At 49.9% G+C, this 17,082-nt stretch overlaps 2 protein-coding genes across 3 annotated transcripts in view; both read left to right on the top strand.

Annotated features, from left to right (window-relative positions):
• The window catches only part of RHOA (ras homolog family member A), a 61,116-nt gene extending 50,220 nt beyond the window's left edge, over positions 1 to 10,896 (top strand). For both annotated transcript variants that reach the window (XM_033207330.1, XM_033207340.1), the window contains exons 3-5: positions 3,471 to 3,591; positions 6,834 to 6,964; positions 9,665 to 10,896. In XM_033207330.1, coding sequence (XP_033063221.1) covers positions 3,471 to 3,591; positions 6,834 to 6,964; positions 9,665 to 9,838 — 426 coding nt within the window. In that variant the 3' untranslated portion in view covers positions 9,839 to 10,896. The remainder of the gene's footprint in view (positions 1 to 3,470; positions 3,592 to 6,833; positions 6,965 to 9,664) is intronic.
• A 394-nt stretch (positions 10,897 to 11,290) lies between these two features.
• Positions 11,291 to 12,792, top strand: GPX1 (glutathione peroxidase 1). The gene is made up of 2 exons (XM_033207319.1): positions 11,291 to 11,973; positions 12,224 to 12,792. The coding sequence occupies exons 1-2, from the start codon at positions 11,728 to 11,730 to the stop codon at positions 12,581 to 12,583; spliced, it is 606 nt and encodes a 201-aa protein (XP_033063210.1). The 5' UTR covers positions 11,291 to 11,727; the 3' UTR covers positions 12,584 to 12,792.
• Positions 12,793 to 17,082: the final 4,290 nt, after the last annotated feature.

The following is a 17,082-nucleotide window of genomic DNA, read 5'->3' as shown; positions in this document are numbered from 1 at the left end:
GATAGGGCGAGGTCCTCACTTGAGGAGAGTCCCCCAGAATGAAAGTGTTTGATTGAAGAGCATATCACAGGCTACCTGCCTGCCTCAGAGCAACTCAAGAGTCCCCAAGATGGGAGAGGGTACTGTGTAGGAATATTAATTTAACAGTATGTAGGCTGGGCGCGGTGGCTCAAGCCTGTAATCCCAGCACTTTGGGAGGCCGAGACGGGCGGATCACGAGGTCAGGAGATCGAGACCATCTTGGCGAACACGGTGAAACCCCATCTCTACTAAAAATACAAAAACTAGCCGGGCGACCTGGCGGGCGCCTGTAGTCCCAGCTACTCGGGAGGCTGAGGCAGGAGAATGGCGTAAACCCAGGAGGCGGAGCTTGCAGTGAGCTGAGATGAGGCCACTGCACTCCAGCCTGGGCGACAGAGCGAGACTCCGCCTCAAAAAAAAAAAAATTTTAACAGTATGTAATAGCACAAGGCTGGACACCGTAGCTCACACCTGTAATCCCAGCACCTTGGGAGGCAGATGTGGGAGGATCACCAGAGGTCAGGAGTTCGAGACCAGCCTGCCCAACATGGCAAAACCCCATCTCTACTAAAAATACAAAAAATTAGCTGGGCGTGGTGGTGCGCATCCGTAATCCCAGCTACTTGGGAGGCTGAGGCAGGAGATTCACTTGAACCTGGGAGGCAGAGGTTGCAGTGAGCCAAGACTGCGCTACTGCACTCCAGCCTGGGCGACAAAAGCGAAACTCTGTTTAAAAAAAAAGAAACCAAAAGCAAAACAACACAAAAAAACAGTATGCAGTAGGACAGCCTAGGGAACCATACAAGATTGTAGGTGATCATGGTACCAAGAGTAGGCCTGCTCACAATGAAAAGGCTCCTTTTGATATGAGACAGGCCCAACACCTTGGAAGCATTTTATCAGGCACCAGTAGAGGCTGGATATATGACTGAACACCGTGGGGTGGAGGGGGCTGGGAGAGTGGGATTTGCCAGGGAGTAAATGAGCTCCATTATTGTGAGGACAGACAGATTGTGATAATTGGGCATCAGTATATCTTTGTTACACATGATGGTGTGCATCACAGAAGTACAGTGGGCCTTGTGGAAGTTCTTTGTGATGCATCCTGGGGCAAAAATTGGGGGGTAGAAGAACTATCAATTTTGAGGAAGAAATCATTTAGAAACTGAAATTTGGGCTGTGGAGGTGCTAAGAGAAGAAAGATGTGTTCCTGGCCGGGCGCGGTGGCTCAAGCCTGTAATCCCAGCACTTTGGGAGGCCGAGACAGGCGGATCACGAGGTCAGGAGATCGAGACCATCCTGGCTAACACGGTGAAACCCCGTCTCTACTAAAAATACAAAAAACTAGCCGGGCGAGGTGGCAGGCGCCTGTAGTCCCAGCTACTCCGTAGGCTGAGGCAGGAGAATGGCGTGAACCCGGGAGGTGGAGCTTGCAGTGAGCTGAGATCCGGCCACTGCACTCCAGCCTGGGCGACAGAGCAAGACTCCGTCTCAAAAAAAAAAAAAAAAAAAAAAAAGAAAGATGTGTTCCAAGTATTGGAGGGAACCTCTTGGGCCTCAAAGGGCCTCTGTACAGAGGATGTATAACAAAGTTTAACAAGGAGTTTGGTGATAAGAAGGGGTAGCAGAGCTGGCTGCAGTGCTGGACAGTGTTGAATGGGACTTGTGTTCAGAGCCCAGGCATTAGTTTACCCTTCTACCACAGAAGGGTGAGGATGTACCCGGATGTGAAAGGCGTACTCTCTCATCTTATGTGATGCATTATTTCAGCCATTCAGATATTTCTTGAGCAGTAAAGGCATAGCCAAAAGGACTTTCCTGTCATCTCAGGCCTTGCCTAACACCCAGCATGGTGTCTTTTCCTACCTACCAACTCAAAATACAGATTTGTCTCCATGGTTTCCACATTATAGCAGAAAATTTACTTAGTCTTGTATCTTCCTCTCTTGCCTGTATGCTTGGTGGAATGTTATTTAAAATTTGATTTCTTCTGTCCTGTCTGCTTTCTTTCCTAGTACAATGTTACTTAAAACTAAACACTTTTATAAGTTACAAAGTTATTTTTTGATTTGACATTTTGAATTATGCCACTTGGTTCAGTTCTAGTATCTGTTTTGTTTTTTTCCTAATTGAGACAAGGTCTCCCTGCCTAGGATGGAGTGCACAATCTCTGCTTACTACAACCTCCGCCTCCTGGGCTCAAGCAGTCCTCCCACCTCAGTCTCCCAAGTAGCTGGGACTACAGGTGTGCACCACCACAGTCAGCTAATTTTTTTTTTTTTGAGACGGACTTTCGCTCATGTTGGCCAGGCTGGAGTGCAACGGCGCAATCTCGGCTCATTGCAACCTCCGCCTCCCGGGTTCAAGTGATTCTCCTGCCTCAGCCTTCTGAGTAGCTGGGATTACAGGCATGCTTCACCATGCCCGGGTAATTTTAATTTTAGTAGAGATGGAGGTTCTCCATGTTGGTCAGGCTGGTCTCAAACTTCCAACCTCAGGTGATCTGCCTACCTTGGCCTCCCAAAGTGCTGGGATTACAGGTGTGAGCTACCGAGCCCGGCCCACACTCAGCTAATTTTTATTTTTTATTTATTTTTTTCTAGAGACGGAGGCTCGCTCTGTTGTCCAGGCTATAGTGCTGGAGTGCGGTGGCGCAATCTTGGCTCACTGCAACCTCCACCTCTCGAGTTCAAGCAGTTCTTCTGCCTCAGCCTCCCGAGTAGCTGGGACTACAGGCGCATGCTGCCATGCCCGGCTAATTTCTTTTGTATTTTAGTAGGGACGGGGTTTCACCATGTTGCCCAGGCTGGTCTCGAACTCCTGAGCTCAGGCAATCGGCCCACCTCAGCCTCCCAAAGTGCTGGGATTACAGCCGTGAGCTACTGTGCGTGGCCACACTCAGCTAATTTTTAAGGTTTTTTTGTAGAGATAGGCTCTCAGATTTTCAATTTTGAGAAATTTCAACATAAAATAATTTAAATATACTCTCATTTGAGCTTGATGCTCATAAAAGTAAATACTCGGTTGGGCACAGTGGCTCACGCCTGTAATCCCAGCACTTTGGGAGGCCAAGGCGGGCGGATCACGAGGTCAGGAGAACGAGACCATCCTGGCTAACACGGTGAAACCCTGTCTCTACTAAAAATACAAAAAATTAGCCGGGCATGGTGGTGGGTACCTGTAGCCCCAGCTACTTAAGAGGCTGAGGCAGGAGAATGGTGTGAACCCGGGGGCGAAGCTTGCAGTGAGCCAAGATTGTGCCACTGCACTCCAGCTTGGGCAACAGAGCGAGACTCCATCTCAAAAAAAAAAAAAAGAAAAAATGTAAATACTCCTATGTTTTAGACCGTCTGCTATTTCAGTGTACTATGGTAAGTGTCACTTTTTCTTAAAGTGGGTAGGGGGATTAACCTAACCTTGCATTCTTGTGGTTGTTTTTCCCATTACAGGTAGAGTTGGCTTTGTGGGACACAGCTGGGCAGGAAGATTATGATCGCCTGAGGCCCCTCTCCTACCCAGATACCGATGTTATACTGATGTGTTTTTCCATCGACAGCCCTGATAGTTTAGGTGAGTGGCCCTGCACCCTGATGTTTGTCATTGCCTATGTAACTGGTTGGCATCTGGTTTCTGGACATCAAGTGGCTGAAAAGCAGACACGAACTTCAGAGAAGCAATCATCAGTGGCCAGAGTCTTGGAGTTTGGGACTGTAGAGTGTGGGCCTTGGGTCCCTTTCAGCCTAGGTTTCCCATGGCTACTTTATTTAAAATGTATCCACCTAGGCAGGGCACGGTGGCTCACACTTATAATCCCTGCACTTTGGGAGGCCCAGACGGGTAGATCACCTGAGGGTCAGGAGTTCGAGAACAGCCTGGCCAACATGGCGAAACCCTGTCTTTACTAAAAGTTAAAAAAAATTAGCCAGGCATGGTGGCACACACCTGTAGTCCCAGGTGCTTGGAGGCTGAGGCAGGAGAATGGTTTGAACCTTGTAGGCGGAGACTGCAGTGAACCGAGATTATGGCACTGCATTCCAGACTAAGCAACAGAGCAAGACTCCATCTCAAAAATAATAATTATTATTATTACTAAATAATATTAAATGTTATTTAAAAATGTAACTGCCTTGTAAAGTAGATGAGTAAACTAGATGAATTCCAAATACAAAGATGAATAAACTAAGGCCGGGTGTGATGGCTGATGCCTATAATCCTAGCACTTTGGGAGGCCAAGATTGGCAGATCACTTGAGGTCAGGAGTTCAAGACCAGCCTAGGCAATATGGTGAACCCCTGTCTCTACTAAAATACAAAAACTAGCTGGGTGTGGTGGTGTGCGCCTGTAATCCCAGCTGCTCCAAGGGCTGAGGCAGGAGAATCACTTGAGCCTGGGAAGCAGAAGTTGCAGTGAGCTAAGATCGGGCCACCACACTCCAGACTCTGTCTCCCCCCCAAAAAAAAAAAAAAAAGTAAACCAGATGAGTTCCAAATGTAAAGCCATCTCTTTTGGGGAAAAGACTTTTTTTCTTTTTTTTGGTTGCCCTGGCTTAACCTTTTTCTGAAGTGTCTTAACTAACTGATAGAAGCTTGAATGTGATCATTTCATTAGCCTAAACATAGCCACATAATTCAGAAGTCAGTATTCTTTTTTTTTTTTCTTTTTTTTTTGAGAGGGAGTCTCGCTTTGTCGCCCAGGCTGGAGGGCAGTGGCACGATCTTGGCTCACTGCAACCTCCACCTCCCTGGTTCAAGGAATTCCCCTGCCTCAGCCTCCCAGTAGCTGGGATTACAGGAATGCACTACATGCGCGGTTAGTTGTTTTGTTTTGTTTTGTTTTGTTTGAGACAGAGTTTCGCTCTTGTTGCCCAGGCTGGAGTGCAATGGCACAATCTCAGCTCACCACAACCTCTGCCTCCCGGGTTCAAGCGATTCTCCAGCCTCAGCCTCCTGAGTAGCTGGGATTGCAGGCATGCAAGACACCAAGTCCGGCTAATTCTGCATTTTTAGAAGAGATAGGGTTTCTCCATGTTGGTCATGCTGGTCTCCAACTCCCGACCTCAAGTGGTCCGCCTGCCCTGGCCTCCCAAAGTGCTGGGATTACAGGCGTGAGGCACCGCGCCCGGCAATTTTTTTGTATTTTTAATAGAGATGGGGTTTCACTTTGTTGGCCAGACTGGTCTCGATCTCCTGACCTCAGGCGATCTGCCTGCCTGAGAGTAAACTAAGTTTTTGTATGTTTTTGTGGAGATGGGGTTTTTTATTTTTTTGAGACAGAGTCTCACTCTGTTGCCCAGGCTGGAGTGAGTATAGTGGCACGATCTCGACTCACCACAACCTCCACCTCCTGGGTTCAAATGATTCTCCTGCCTCAGCCTCCCGAGTAACTGAGACTACAGGTGCGTGCCACCGCGCCTGACTAATTTTTGTAGTTTTAGTAGAGATGAGGTTTCGCCATGTTGGCCAGGCTGGTCTCGAACTCCTGACCTCTGGTGATCCACCCACCTCAGCCTCCCAAAGTACTGGGCTTACAGACGTGAGCCACCGTGCTGGCCGGAGATGGGGTTTAGCCATGTTGCACAGGCTGTTCTTGAGCTCCTAGGCCCAAGCTGTCTACTTGTCTCAGCCTCTTAAAAGTGCTGGGATTGGCCGGGCGCGGTGGCTCAAGCCTGTAATCCCAGCACTTTGGGAGGCCGAGACGGGCGGATCACGAGGTCAGGAGATCGAGACCATCCTGGCTAACATGGTGAAACCCCGTCTCTACTAAAAAAAATACAAAAAACTAGCCGGGCGAGGTGGCGGGCGCCTGTAGTCCCAGCTACTCGGGAGGCTGAGGCGAGAGAATGGCGTTAAACCCGGGAGGCGGAGCTTGCAGTGAGCTGAGATCCGGCCACTGCACTCCAGCCTGGGCGACAGAGCGAGACTCCGTCTCCAAAAAAAAAAAAAAAAAAAAAAAAAAAGTGCTGGGATTACAAGTGTGAGTCACCACACCCAGCCTCTTTTGGTTATTTTAAAAAGTCACTCTCTCTTTTTTTTGAGATGGAGTCTTGTTCTGCCACCCAGTAGTGCAGTGGCACGATCTCGGCTTACTGCAAACTCTGCTTCCCGGGTTCACGCCATTCTCCTGCCTCAGCCTCCCGAGTAGCTGGGACTACAGGCACCCACCACCACGTCCGGCTAATTTTTTGTATTTTTAGTAGACACGGGGTTTCACCGTGTTAGCCAGGATGGTCTTGAACTCCTGACCTCGTGATCTGCCTGCCTCAGCCTCCCAAAGTGCTGGGATTACAGGTGTGAGCCACCACGCCCGGCCAAAAGTCTTGAGCCATTTGAAATGCCAGTAAATCCCATAGGGTAGAAGTTATGCTGAGAGTCCATGAACAAGTTAGAAAAGGAGCATAAAGACCCTGGGTCAGCTGCTGCCCTAGAGTGGGCACCCCTTCTGTAAGCTATGTCAGAATCATCTACCAGCAGTAACGGATGTCCTGTAACGTACCTGCCTTTGTGGGGGCAGGAAGTACCCCCGTGAAGCTACCTTGTGTTGTGGATCTTTTGCTCCTCCAGAGCCCTTCCTTGGGCCCCACCTACAGAGATGCTCAGCACCATTCTTGGCTGTACTGAGCTGGTGGTTCTCTGTTTAAAGGAAAGGGATTATATTTGCCCTTTTTTATGGTTTTGAAACTAGTGGGTTTCATTAAATGTCTAGCATTCTTCTGAAGCCACAAAGAAAGTGTCTCTGAATTTCACTGAGGTTCTTGGAAAGTCTTCAAGATAGAATTGTATGTATCCCCAAATTCTCTACATTTTTTTTTTCAGAAAACATCCCAGAAAAGTGGACCCCGGAAGTCAAGCATTTCTGTCCCAACGTGCCCATCATCCTGGTTGGGAATAAGAAGGATCTTCGGAATGATGAGCACACAAGGCGGGAGCTAGCCAAGATGAAGCAGGCATGATCTGGGGCAGGACTGTCTTGTAGTATTCTTGAACTATGGCCCCAAGGTTGGAGGTTTGGGGAGCCCAGCAGAAACCTTCACAGGCCAGGTTGTTTAGAGGCTCAGAAGCCCCTCTGTGGCCCTCTGACCCTCATTGATTGGGATCTTCACAGAAGATCCCTAAAATAGTTCACTAGTCCTGTGAGATGGAATGTTTTTTATGAGGTAGTGCTATGCCCATAAGGAATGCTGGCCTGAGAATGAACCATTTCATCAGTAGCAAGTAGTCAGTGGCTCTAGACGTAGGAACTTTTTTTTTTTGATATGGAGTCTCATTCTGTCACCCAGGCTGGAGTGCATTGGTGCAACCTCCGTCTCCGGGGTTCAAGCGATTCTTCTGCCTCAGACTCCCGAGTAGCTGGGCCTTACAGGCGCCCTCCACCATGCCTGGCAGGTTTTTTTTTTTTTAAAGTAGAGATGGGAGTTTCACCATGTTGGCCAGGCTGGTCTTGAACTCCTGACCTCAAGTGATCTGCCTGTTTTTGCCTCCCAAAGTGCGGGGATTACAGGTGTGAGCCACTGTGCCTGGCGTCTGTTAGACCCTTTTATTCTTTGAGACGCAGTTTTGCTTTTGTTGCCCAGGCTGGAGTGCAATGGTGCTATCTCGGCTCACTGCAACCTCTTCCTCCCAGGTTTAAGCGATTCTCCTGCCTCAGCCTCCCAAGTAGCTGGGATTATAGGCATGTGCTACCACGCCTGGCTAATTTTTGTATTTTTAGTAGAGATGGGGTTTCTCCATGTTGGTCAGGCTGGTCTCAAACTCCTGACCTCAGGTGATCCGCCCGCCTTGACCTCCCAAAGTGCTGGGATTACAGGCGTGAGCCACCACGCCTGGCCCTGTTAGACTCTTGATTGCCTTCCCCAGCTATTACTTTGGTACATGTGAGGCCAAAGATAAATTAGTGGCAACTGAAAGATAAGGAAATCATGAAGGCTGGGAGTCGAGATAGAAAGCCCTAATGCCCTCCCTCTCTCCCACTCCCAATGCCTTTTTAAAAGTGATGACGGATATGGCATCTTGGCCTCTCAGAAACCAGCTGATGTAATGGCAGGGCTTCCTCGCTGGAGAGGCACTGAGATCTTCAACCTAAGTTCTCTTACTCAGGTTTCTCTGTCTGAATGTCAAGGGTAGGCTGTATTTCCTTCAGGGCATTTAGTCCTGGATTGGTAGCTTAAGTAATTTTGCCCTTGATCGACTCCTTAACCTTCCAGGGCTCCTCTGACCTCTTCCCTCTTTGTACTTCCCAGTGAATACCATGTTTATTAGAGATTTTATGTTTGGTAGGGCGTAGTTACCATATGTCAGTTTTAAAATTTCTTAAGTTTAGCTTTTTTTTTTTTCTTTTTCCTTTTTTTTTTTTTTGAGGAGTCTCAGTCTGTTGCCAGGCTGGAGTGCTATGGCACGATCTTGGCTCACCTCAACCTCCGCCTCCCAGGTTCAAGCGATTCTCTTGCCTCAGCCTCCTGAGTAGCTGGGATTACAGGTGCCTGCCACCATGCCTGGCTAATTTTTTATATTAAAGAAGTGTTTCACCATGTGGGCCAGGATGATCTTGATCTCCTGACCTCGTAATCTGCCCAGCTCAGCCTCCCAAAGTGCTGGGATTACAGGTATGAGCCACCGCACACAGCCAAGTTTAACAGCTTTTAAGTCTTTTTTTTTTTTTTTTTGGCCGGGTGCAGTGGCTTATGCCTGTAATCCCAGCACTTTGGGAGGTCAAGGGTGGATCACCTGAGGTCGGGAGTTCGAGACCAACCTGGTCAACATGGTGAAACCCCTTCTCTACTAAAAATACAAAAATTAGCCGGGCGTGGTGGCAGGTGCCTGTAATCCCAGCTACTCGGGAGGCTGAGGCAGGAGAATCGCTTGAACCCAGGAGGCAGAAATTGCAGTGAGCCAAGAGTGCACCATTGCACTCCAGCCTGGGGGCAAGAGTGAGACTTCATCTCAAAAAAAAAAAAAAAAGTCGTCTTTTGGTCGGGCGCGGTGGCTCATGCCTGTATTCCCAGCACTTTGGGAGGCCGAGGCGGGTGGATCACAGGGTCAGGAGGTCGAGACCATCCTGGCAAACACGGTGAAACCGCGTTTCTACTAAAAATACAAAAAATTAGCCGGGTGTGGTGGCGGGCGCCTGTAGTCCCAGCTACTTGGGAGGCTAAGGCAGGAGAATGGTGTGAACCCGGGAGGCAGAGGTGCAGTGAGCCGAGATCGCGCCACTGCACTCCAGCCTGGGCGACAGAGCCAGACTTTGTCTCAAAAAAAAAAAAGTATTTTTAGACTGGGCACAGTGGCTCATGCCTGTAATCCCAGCTCTTTGGGACGCCGGGGTGGGCAGATCACGTGGCCAGGAGTTCGAGACCAGCCTGGCCAAACTGCTGAAACCCCATCTCTACTAAAAAATTAGCTGGGTGTGGTGGTGTGCACCTGTAGTCCCAGCTACTCAGGAGGCTGAGGCAGGAGAATCGCTTGAACCCAGGAGATGGAGGTTGCAGTGAGCTGAGATCATACCATTGCAGTCCAGCCTGGGCGACTGACAAGAGCAAAACTGTCTCAAAACAAGAAAAAAAAGTCTTGAAGCTGAATTTGAATACTCTTTACTTACTATATGGATGCCACACTATTAGCTAAAAGGATTGTTTTTTTCTCTTTGCTAGGAGCCGGTGAAACCTGAAGAAGGCAGAGATATGGCAAACAGGATTGGTGCTTTTGGGTACATGGAGTGTTCAGCAAAGACCAAAGATGGAGTGAGAGAGGTTTTTGAAATGGCTACGAGAGCTGCTCTGCAAGCTAGACGTGGGAAGAAAAAATCTGGGTGCCTTGTCTTGTGAAACCTTGCTGCAAGCACAGCCCTTATGCGGTTAATTTTGAAGTGCTGTTTATTAATCTTAGTGTATGATTACTGGCCTTTTTCGTTTATCTATAATTTACCTAAGATTACAAATCAGAAGTCATCTTGCTACCAGTATTTAGAAGCCAACTATGATTATTAATGATGTCCAACCCGTCTGGCCCATCAGGGTCCTTTTGACACTGCTCTAACAGCTCTCCTCTGCACTCCCACCTGACACACCAGGCGCTAATTCAAGGAATTTCTTAACTTCTTGCTTCTTTCTAGAAAGAGAAACAGTTGGTAACTTTTGTGAATTAGGCTGTAACTACTTTATAACTAACATGTCCTGCCTATTACCTGTCAGCTGCAAGGTACTCTGGTGAGTCACCACTTCAGGGCTTTACTCCTTAACGGATTTTGTTGGCATAGCTCTGGGGTGGGCAGTTTTTTGAAAATGGGCTCAACCAGAAAAGCCCAAGTTCATGCAGCTGTGGCAGAGTTACAGTTCTGTGGTTTCATGTTAGTTACCTTATAGTTACTGTGTAATTAGTGCCACTTAATGTATGTTACCAAAAATAAATATATCTACTCCAGACTAGATGTAGTATTTTTTGTATAATTGGATTTCCTAATACTGATATTTGTCATCCCCAAAGAAAGTGTATTGGTTTTTTAAAAAAGAAAGTGTATTTGGAAATAAAGTCAGATGGAAAATTCATTTTTTAAATTCCCGTTTTGTCACTTTTTCTGATAAAAGATGGCCATATTACCCCTTTTCGGCCCCATGTATCTCAGTACCCCTATCTGGAGCTGGGCTAAGTAAATAGGAATTGGTTTCACGCCTGAGGCAATTAGACACTCATAACCTGTTTCACCTGGACTTCAGCATCTGGCTCTAATTCACAGTGCTCTTCTCACTGTATCCAGGTTCCCTCCCAGAGGAGCCACCAGTTCTCATGGGTGGCACTCAGTCTCTCTTCTCTCCAGCTGACTAAACTTTTTTTCTGTACCAGTTAATTTTTCCAACTACTAATAGAATAAAGGCAGTTTTCTAAACTTCCTGTATCCTGTTGTTTGTGTTGCTCTCTCCAGGGCTAGGGGCAGGAGGATGCAAGGACTTCCTGGCCTAGCTCACCCTGGAGAGGTTTGTTCAGGGTGCAAAAGACTAGCTTGTGCCCCACCTCCCACCCACCCAGCAGCTAATCCCAACAACATGGAAATGATTACCGTGTACCGCATTCTAGTTCAGATACGGGGGGGGAGGGTGAATGCAGCCTACTGAGGCGGCCAGAGGGAGGACTCAGGCCGCGTTTTTGGCTCCACTTCAGGAGGCTGGGGCAGAGCTTCCAGGACTCTGCCCTGTTAGAAAACCCGCACAAGGGCGGTGCCGCTTTGGAGACAGGGAGGAGGGAGACCGGAAGCCCATATCCCTCTGGCTGTCCCCAGCACTGCCGGTAACATGGCACAGGAGAGGAGGGCTGTTTGCACCGGCAGCTGCTGCCGCCGCCCACCAACCTATGCCGAACCCCACATCCTAATTGAGGAGCCTTTGAGAAAGAAAATGGAGCCCTCGAGGGCCCCAAACCTCGGAAGGGTAACCTGGACCGCTGCCGCCTGGTTGCCTGGGCCAGACAAGACATGCCCGCGGCTCCTCCCGGCTTGGGTGGAGCCTGCGTCCCGCTCGGGCGCACCCTTCAGCCTTTTCCCGGGTGAAGGAGGGGCCGAGCCCTCCGGATAGGGCGGGGGACGGATGAGGCGGGACCCTCGGGACCGAAAAACTGCCTGCGCCACGTGACCTGCCGCCGGCCAGTTAAAAGGAGGCACCTCCTGGCTTCTCTTCACCGTGCTTGTTTGGGGCACTCTCGTAGTTGCTCGGACAGTTGCGCCATGTGTGCTGCTCGGCTAGCGGCGGCAGCGGCCCAGTCGGTGTACGCCTTCTCGGCGCGCCCGCTGGCCGGCGGGGAGCCTGTGAGCCTGGGCTCCCTGCGGGGCAAGGTGCTACTTATCGAGAATGTGGCGTCCCTCTGAGGCACCACGGTCCGGGACTACACCCAGATGAACGAGCTGCAGCGGCGCCTTGGGCCCCGGGGCCTGGTGGTGCTCGGCTTCCCGTGCAACCAGTTTGGGCATCAGGTGCGCCGGGCGGGGCGTGGTGGCTGGGGGCGCCGGCGGGGTGCTGGGGGGTGCCATAGACTCTATGCGCGGAGAGTCTGGCTACCCTCTCGCTTCCCTTGTGCTCGTAGCTGCTGGAATTCTTGTCCGCCCTGGGATTGCGCATGGAGGGCAAAATCCCGGTGACTCATAGAAAAACTCCCTTGTTAGTGGTTAGAACGTTTCCCTCCCCCTCTTGACCCCGGGTCCCAGCTGCCCTTCTCTCCTGTAGGAGAACACCAAGAACGAAGAGATTCTGAATTCCCTCAAGTACGTCCGACCTGGTGGTGGGTTCGAGCCCAACTTCATGCTCTTCGAGAAGTGCGAGGTGAACGGTGCGGGGGCGCACCCTCTCTTCGCCTTCCTGCGGGAGGCCCTGCCAGCCCCCAGCGACGATGCCACTGCTCTCATGACCGACCCCAAGTTCATCACCTGGTCTCCGGTGTGCCGCAACGATGTTGCCTGGAACTTCGAGAAGTTCCTGGTGGGCCCTGACGGTGTGCCCGTACGCAGGTACAGCCGCCGCTTCCAGACCATTGACATCGAGCCTGACATCGAAGCCCTGCTGTCTCAAGGTCCCAGCAGTGACTAGGGCCCCCTTCCTACCCCGGCTGCTTGGCAGTTGCAGCGCTGCTCTCTGGGGGGTTTTCATCTATGAGGGTGTTTCCTCTAAACCTACAAGGAGGAACACCTGATAATACAGAAAATACCCCCTCAAGATGGGCGCTCGTCCTGTCCATCCCAGTCTCTGCCAGACCAAGGCGAGTTTCCCCACTAATAAAGTGCCCGTTGTCAGCAGAACTGTGTGTATGTCCTGTGTCATTTGGGGGATACTTTTTCTCATCTCATTGTCATAGTGGTGGGAACTTAACCCTCCTGCCCTTATCCTAGCCAAGTCTGAACTTTCTGTCCTTTTGTCTGCAGTGTGTAGGGTCCACTATTTCCTTTGTGGGAAGTCTGGCTCTTGGCCTGAATTTCTGTCTTCACCAGAACATGCAAAGGGCCATCCCAAGACCCAATTAAAACAAAGTCCGTACTTAAAAAGGAAGACACAAGGCAAGGGTTGACTGCGTAACTCTAATAGACTTACGACTACTTGCTGCCCACTGAAATGACTGTCACAAAATAACATGAGTCCCCATTCATATTCAGAGTCTATGGCCTCTCCAATTGTTAGGTCCACAGAAGCCCATTTTACACAGTTGGAAGCTCATGGAATGTTACAAATTCTGTTACTTGGCTAGATCTTTCCATGTTGCTACCAAGTGCTTGTATCTGCTGTGATGCTGATCTTACAAGTTTCTGCCTCATGTATTTAAGAGTGAGAAAACTACAATTTAACTGGCCCTTCTGACTATGCCCTGCCCAACACTTACTTGCAATCTCACATTCAGGCCCAGGATAAGGGCTTGTCTTTGAAGCCAGCTGCTGCTTTTCAGGCACCACTCAGGTCCAGCTTCTCCATCTGTTGACCCTGCTGCCAATCTTTCAAGACGGATTTGAAGCCATTTCCTAACGCAGTGCGGGGGACTGCAGGGCCTGGGTGTAGCTTCTGCTTGCGCAAACAGGTGCCCAGAGACATGGCAGTGCTGTTCTGAAGTCCCAGCATTTGTGTTCAAATTGATGGCTCAAGGCCCTTACGTCTGAGCCAACTCTCAAGGACTTTTCCTCTTGCTCTAAGCAGTGATCTTTGCTGCTGCTCTCCCACTTTGTCTGCCCTTAGGTCACTAAGGATTGTAGGGCCTTCTGGACCTGCTCTGGCTCCATCCTCAGAACTCCTAAACAGGCCCACCTCCCTCTGGTTCTGTCCACCCCAGCCTTTGAGTCCCTTTGAGGTGACCCAGGCAGAACTATCAGCTTCCCCTTTGGACCTCACTCTACCTGTGTTTTCCTTGGAACTCTCAGGAGTCTCATGCTCTGTTGCCTAGGCTGGGGTGCAGTGGCATGATCTTAGTTCACTGCAGCCTCCACCTCCTGAGTTCAAGCAATTCTGCCCCAGCCTCCCCAATGGCTGGGATTACAGGTGCCTGCCACCATACCTGGCTACTTTTTATATTTTTAGAAGAGACAGGGTTTTGCCATGTTGACCAGGCTAGTCTTGAACTCCTGACCTCGTGATCAGGTGATCTGCCCGCCTAGGCCTCCCAAAGTGCTAGGATTACAGGCATGAGCCACTGAGCCCTGCCAGAGTGGAATGTTTTTATATTAGTAGACCAATATTTGTGATGAATATCATATGCCGGGCCCTGGGGACCCTGAGATGGCCAGCCCCAGTACTCCTCTTAAACTGTTAACCTCTGGGGAAGAAGATTAGTCATTCACAAATGCAGTCAGGACTCCTGAGTGGCCAGTCACGGTGGCTTATGCCTATGATCCCAGCACTTTATAATCCCAAGTAATCCGAGGTGGGCAAATCACTTGAGGCTAGGAGTTGGAGACCAGCCTGACCAAAACATGGTGAAACGCCCGTCTCTACTAAAAATACAAAAATTAGCCAGGTGTGGTGTCGGGCGCCTGTAATTCCAGCTACTTGGGTGGCTGAGGCAGGGAGAATTGCCTGAACCTTGGAGGCAGAGGTTGCAGTGAGCCAAGATCATGCCATTGCACTTCAGCCTGGGCAACAGAGCGAGACTCTTTTTCAAAAACAAAATTCCACTCAAATGGGACCAAGGCTCTTTGACATTTGTAGACTTCAAATCTGACTCCTGGAATGGAGAGTAGCAACCTGTAAATCTGGGTAGAACCAGATTACCTGTGACCCCTAATGTCCTACATGTCTCTTCCCCAAAAGCACTTTGCTCCCTTATTCTTTCATAATCCAGTCCTGTGCCATGTGCTCTGCCAGGTGCCTGAAGAAGTCAGAAGGACAGTATATAATTATCAAAACATGTTTTGTGCTTTGAGAATAGGAAAAAAAGACAAAAAAACTGTGTACCTTACATTGGTTAAAAAAAAAAAAGAATAAATAAGAGGACCAGGCCCAGTAGGGAGGATCATGCATGCCTCCTGGAAAAAGTGACAGTGAGGTCAGGTGCAGTGGCTCACACCTGTGATCACAGCACTTTGGGAGGTCGAGGTGGGCGGATGGCTTGATGGCTTGAGGTCAGGAGTTCGAGACGAGCCTGACCAACGTGGTGAAACCACGTCTCTATTAAAAATATGAAAATTAGGCTGGGTGCGGTGGCTCACTCCTGTAATCCCAGCACTTCGGGAGGTCGAGGCAGGCGGATCACGAGGTCTGGAGATCCTGAAGATCGAGACCATCCTGGTTAACATGGTGAAACCCTGTCTCTACTAAAAATACAAAAAATTAGCTGGGCGTGGTGGCGGACACCTGTAGTTCCAGCTACTCGGGAGGCTGAGGCAGGAGAATGGTGTGAAACCGGGAGGCAGAGCTTGCAGTGAGCCGAGATTGTGCCACTGCACTCCAGCCTGGGCAACAAAGCGAGATTCCCTCTCAAAAAAAAAAAAAAAAAAGTGACTGGGCGTGGTGGCTCACGCCTGTAATCCCAGCACTTTGGGAGGCCTAGGTGGGCAGATCACAAGGTCAGGAGATCCAGACCATCGTGGCTAACACAGTGAAACCCCATCTCCACTAAAAATACAAAAAATTAGCCGGGTGAGGTGGTGGGCACCTGTAGTCCCAGCTACTCAGGAGGCTGAGGCAAGAAAATGGTGTGAACCTGGGAGGCGCAGATTGCAGTGAGCTGGAGCTTGCAGTGAGCCGAGATTGCGCCACTGCACTCCACCCTGGGCAACAGAGCAAGACTCCCTCTCAGAAAAAAAAGTGAGACTGAAAAGAGGTCAAGAAGCAGTTGGTTAAGGAATAAGCTGATAGCGGGTGGGCAGGCAGGGAGTATAGTGTGTGAGGTCCTGAGATGGGAAGGTGGCATTATTGACTGAATTGGCACCAGGAGGAACAGGTTTTGGGGATAGGTGGATGTTTTCAGATTCAGATGTGTTGCATTAGACATCCAGACAGAGGTATCTGGGGCAGGCAGTTACATGAGGCACAGAAGAGAATGTTTAAAGGCAATGGTCTAGCCACAGGAGCAGTAGCCACTGGAGAGGATGAGGTCACGTGGGATAAGTGGCATGAAAAAGATTAGGGGACCTGGGCCTGAGGTGTATAGGTGCACAATCCTTCCAGATTAGATGGCAGAGAGAAATAGCTGGGGAGGAACAAGGTTGGAGCAAGGGGCCAAGGGAAGGGACAGTTCCTAAAGAATAGTTAAGGCCGGGCGCGGTGGCTCAAGCCTGTAATCCCAGCACTTTGGGAGGCCAAGATGGGCGGATCACAAGGTCAGGAGATCGAGACCATCCTGGCTAACACGGTGAAACCCCGTCTCTACTAAAAAATACAAAAAACTAGCCGGGCGAGGTGACGGGTGCCTGTAGTCCCAGCTACTCGGGAGGCTGAGGCAGGAGAATGGTGTAAACCCAGGAGGCGGAGCTTGCAGTGAGCTGAGATCAGGCCACTGCACTCCAGCCTGGGCGACAGAGCGAGACTCTGTCACAAAAAAAAAAAAAAAAAAAAGAATAGTTAGTTGGAACCCATGCTTCTGGACTGCCTGCAGTCTCAGGGGGCAGCTGGAACCAAAGCTAGAAAGCCATGTGTCTAGGAGGTACCAGGTCCTATTCTAGGAGATGAATATACAGTGCCCAGGAGTCACCCAGGTACTTGTGAAAATGTATGTTCCACGGCCCACCTCCAGAGATGCTGAAGTGGAAAGTCTAGGGACCTAAGGTCCTACTCAGTGTTCTACCAGTTGGACCTGTGAGAAGAGACATCCCACTTCAACTCTCCCCTTTCCCGTACAGCCACACTCTTAGGTTAGGCTACAGGATGGGCACCCAGAACTTTCCAACAGACTCTAACTTCTCTCCAGGATGCTTGGTGATTCACCCCTCCTTGTCCCGTGCCACCCCGACCCCCTCAGTTTATGCCTTGGGCTACCAGTGAAGGGAACTTTTTTGGTTTCCCCTGAAATTACTCAGCTTCAGTAAAGGGAACTTCTGAACTCCCAGTATGCCTGATCCTGGCTGGGGAACATTCCTCCTCAGACTTTAAGCTGTATGCCTCCTCTCTCA

Source organism: Trachypithecus francoisi, unplaced genomic scaffold (genome assembly GCF_009764315.1).
Source record: "Trachypithecus francoisi isolate TF-2019V2 unplaced genomic scaffold, Tfra_2.0 Lachesis_group0, whole genome shotgun sequence".
NCBI classification, from domain to species: domain Eukaryota; kingdom Metazoa; phylum Chordata; class Mammalia; order Primates; family Cercopithecidae; genus Trachypithecus; species Trachypithecus francoisi.
Note: the sequence above shows the minus strand (reverse complement) of the source record. Positions and strands in the feature narration are given on the sequence as shown.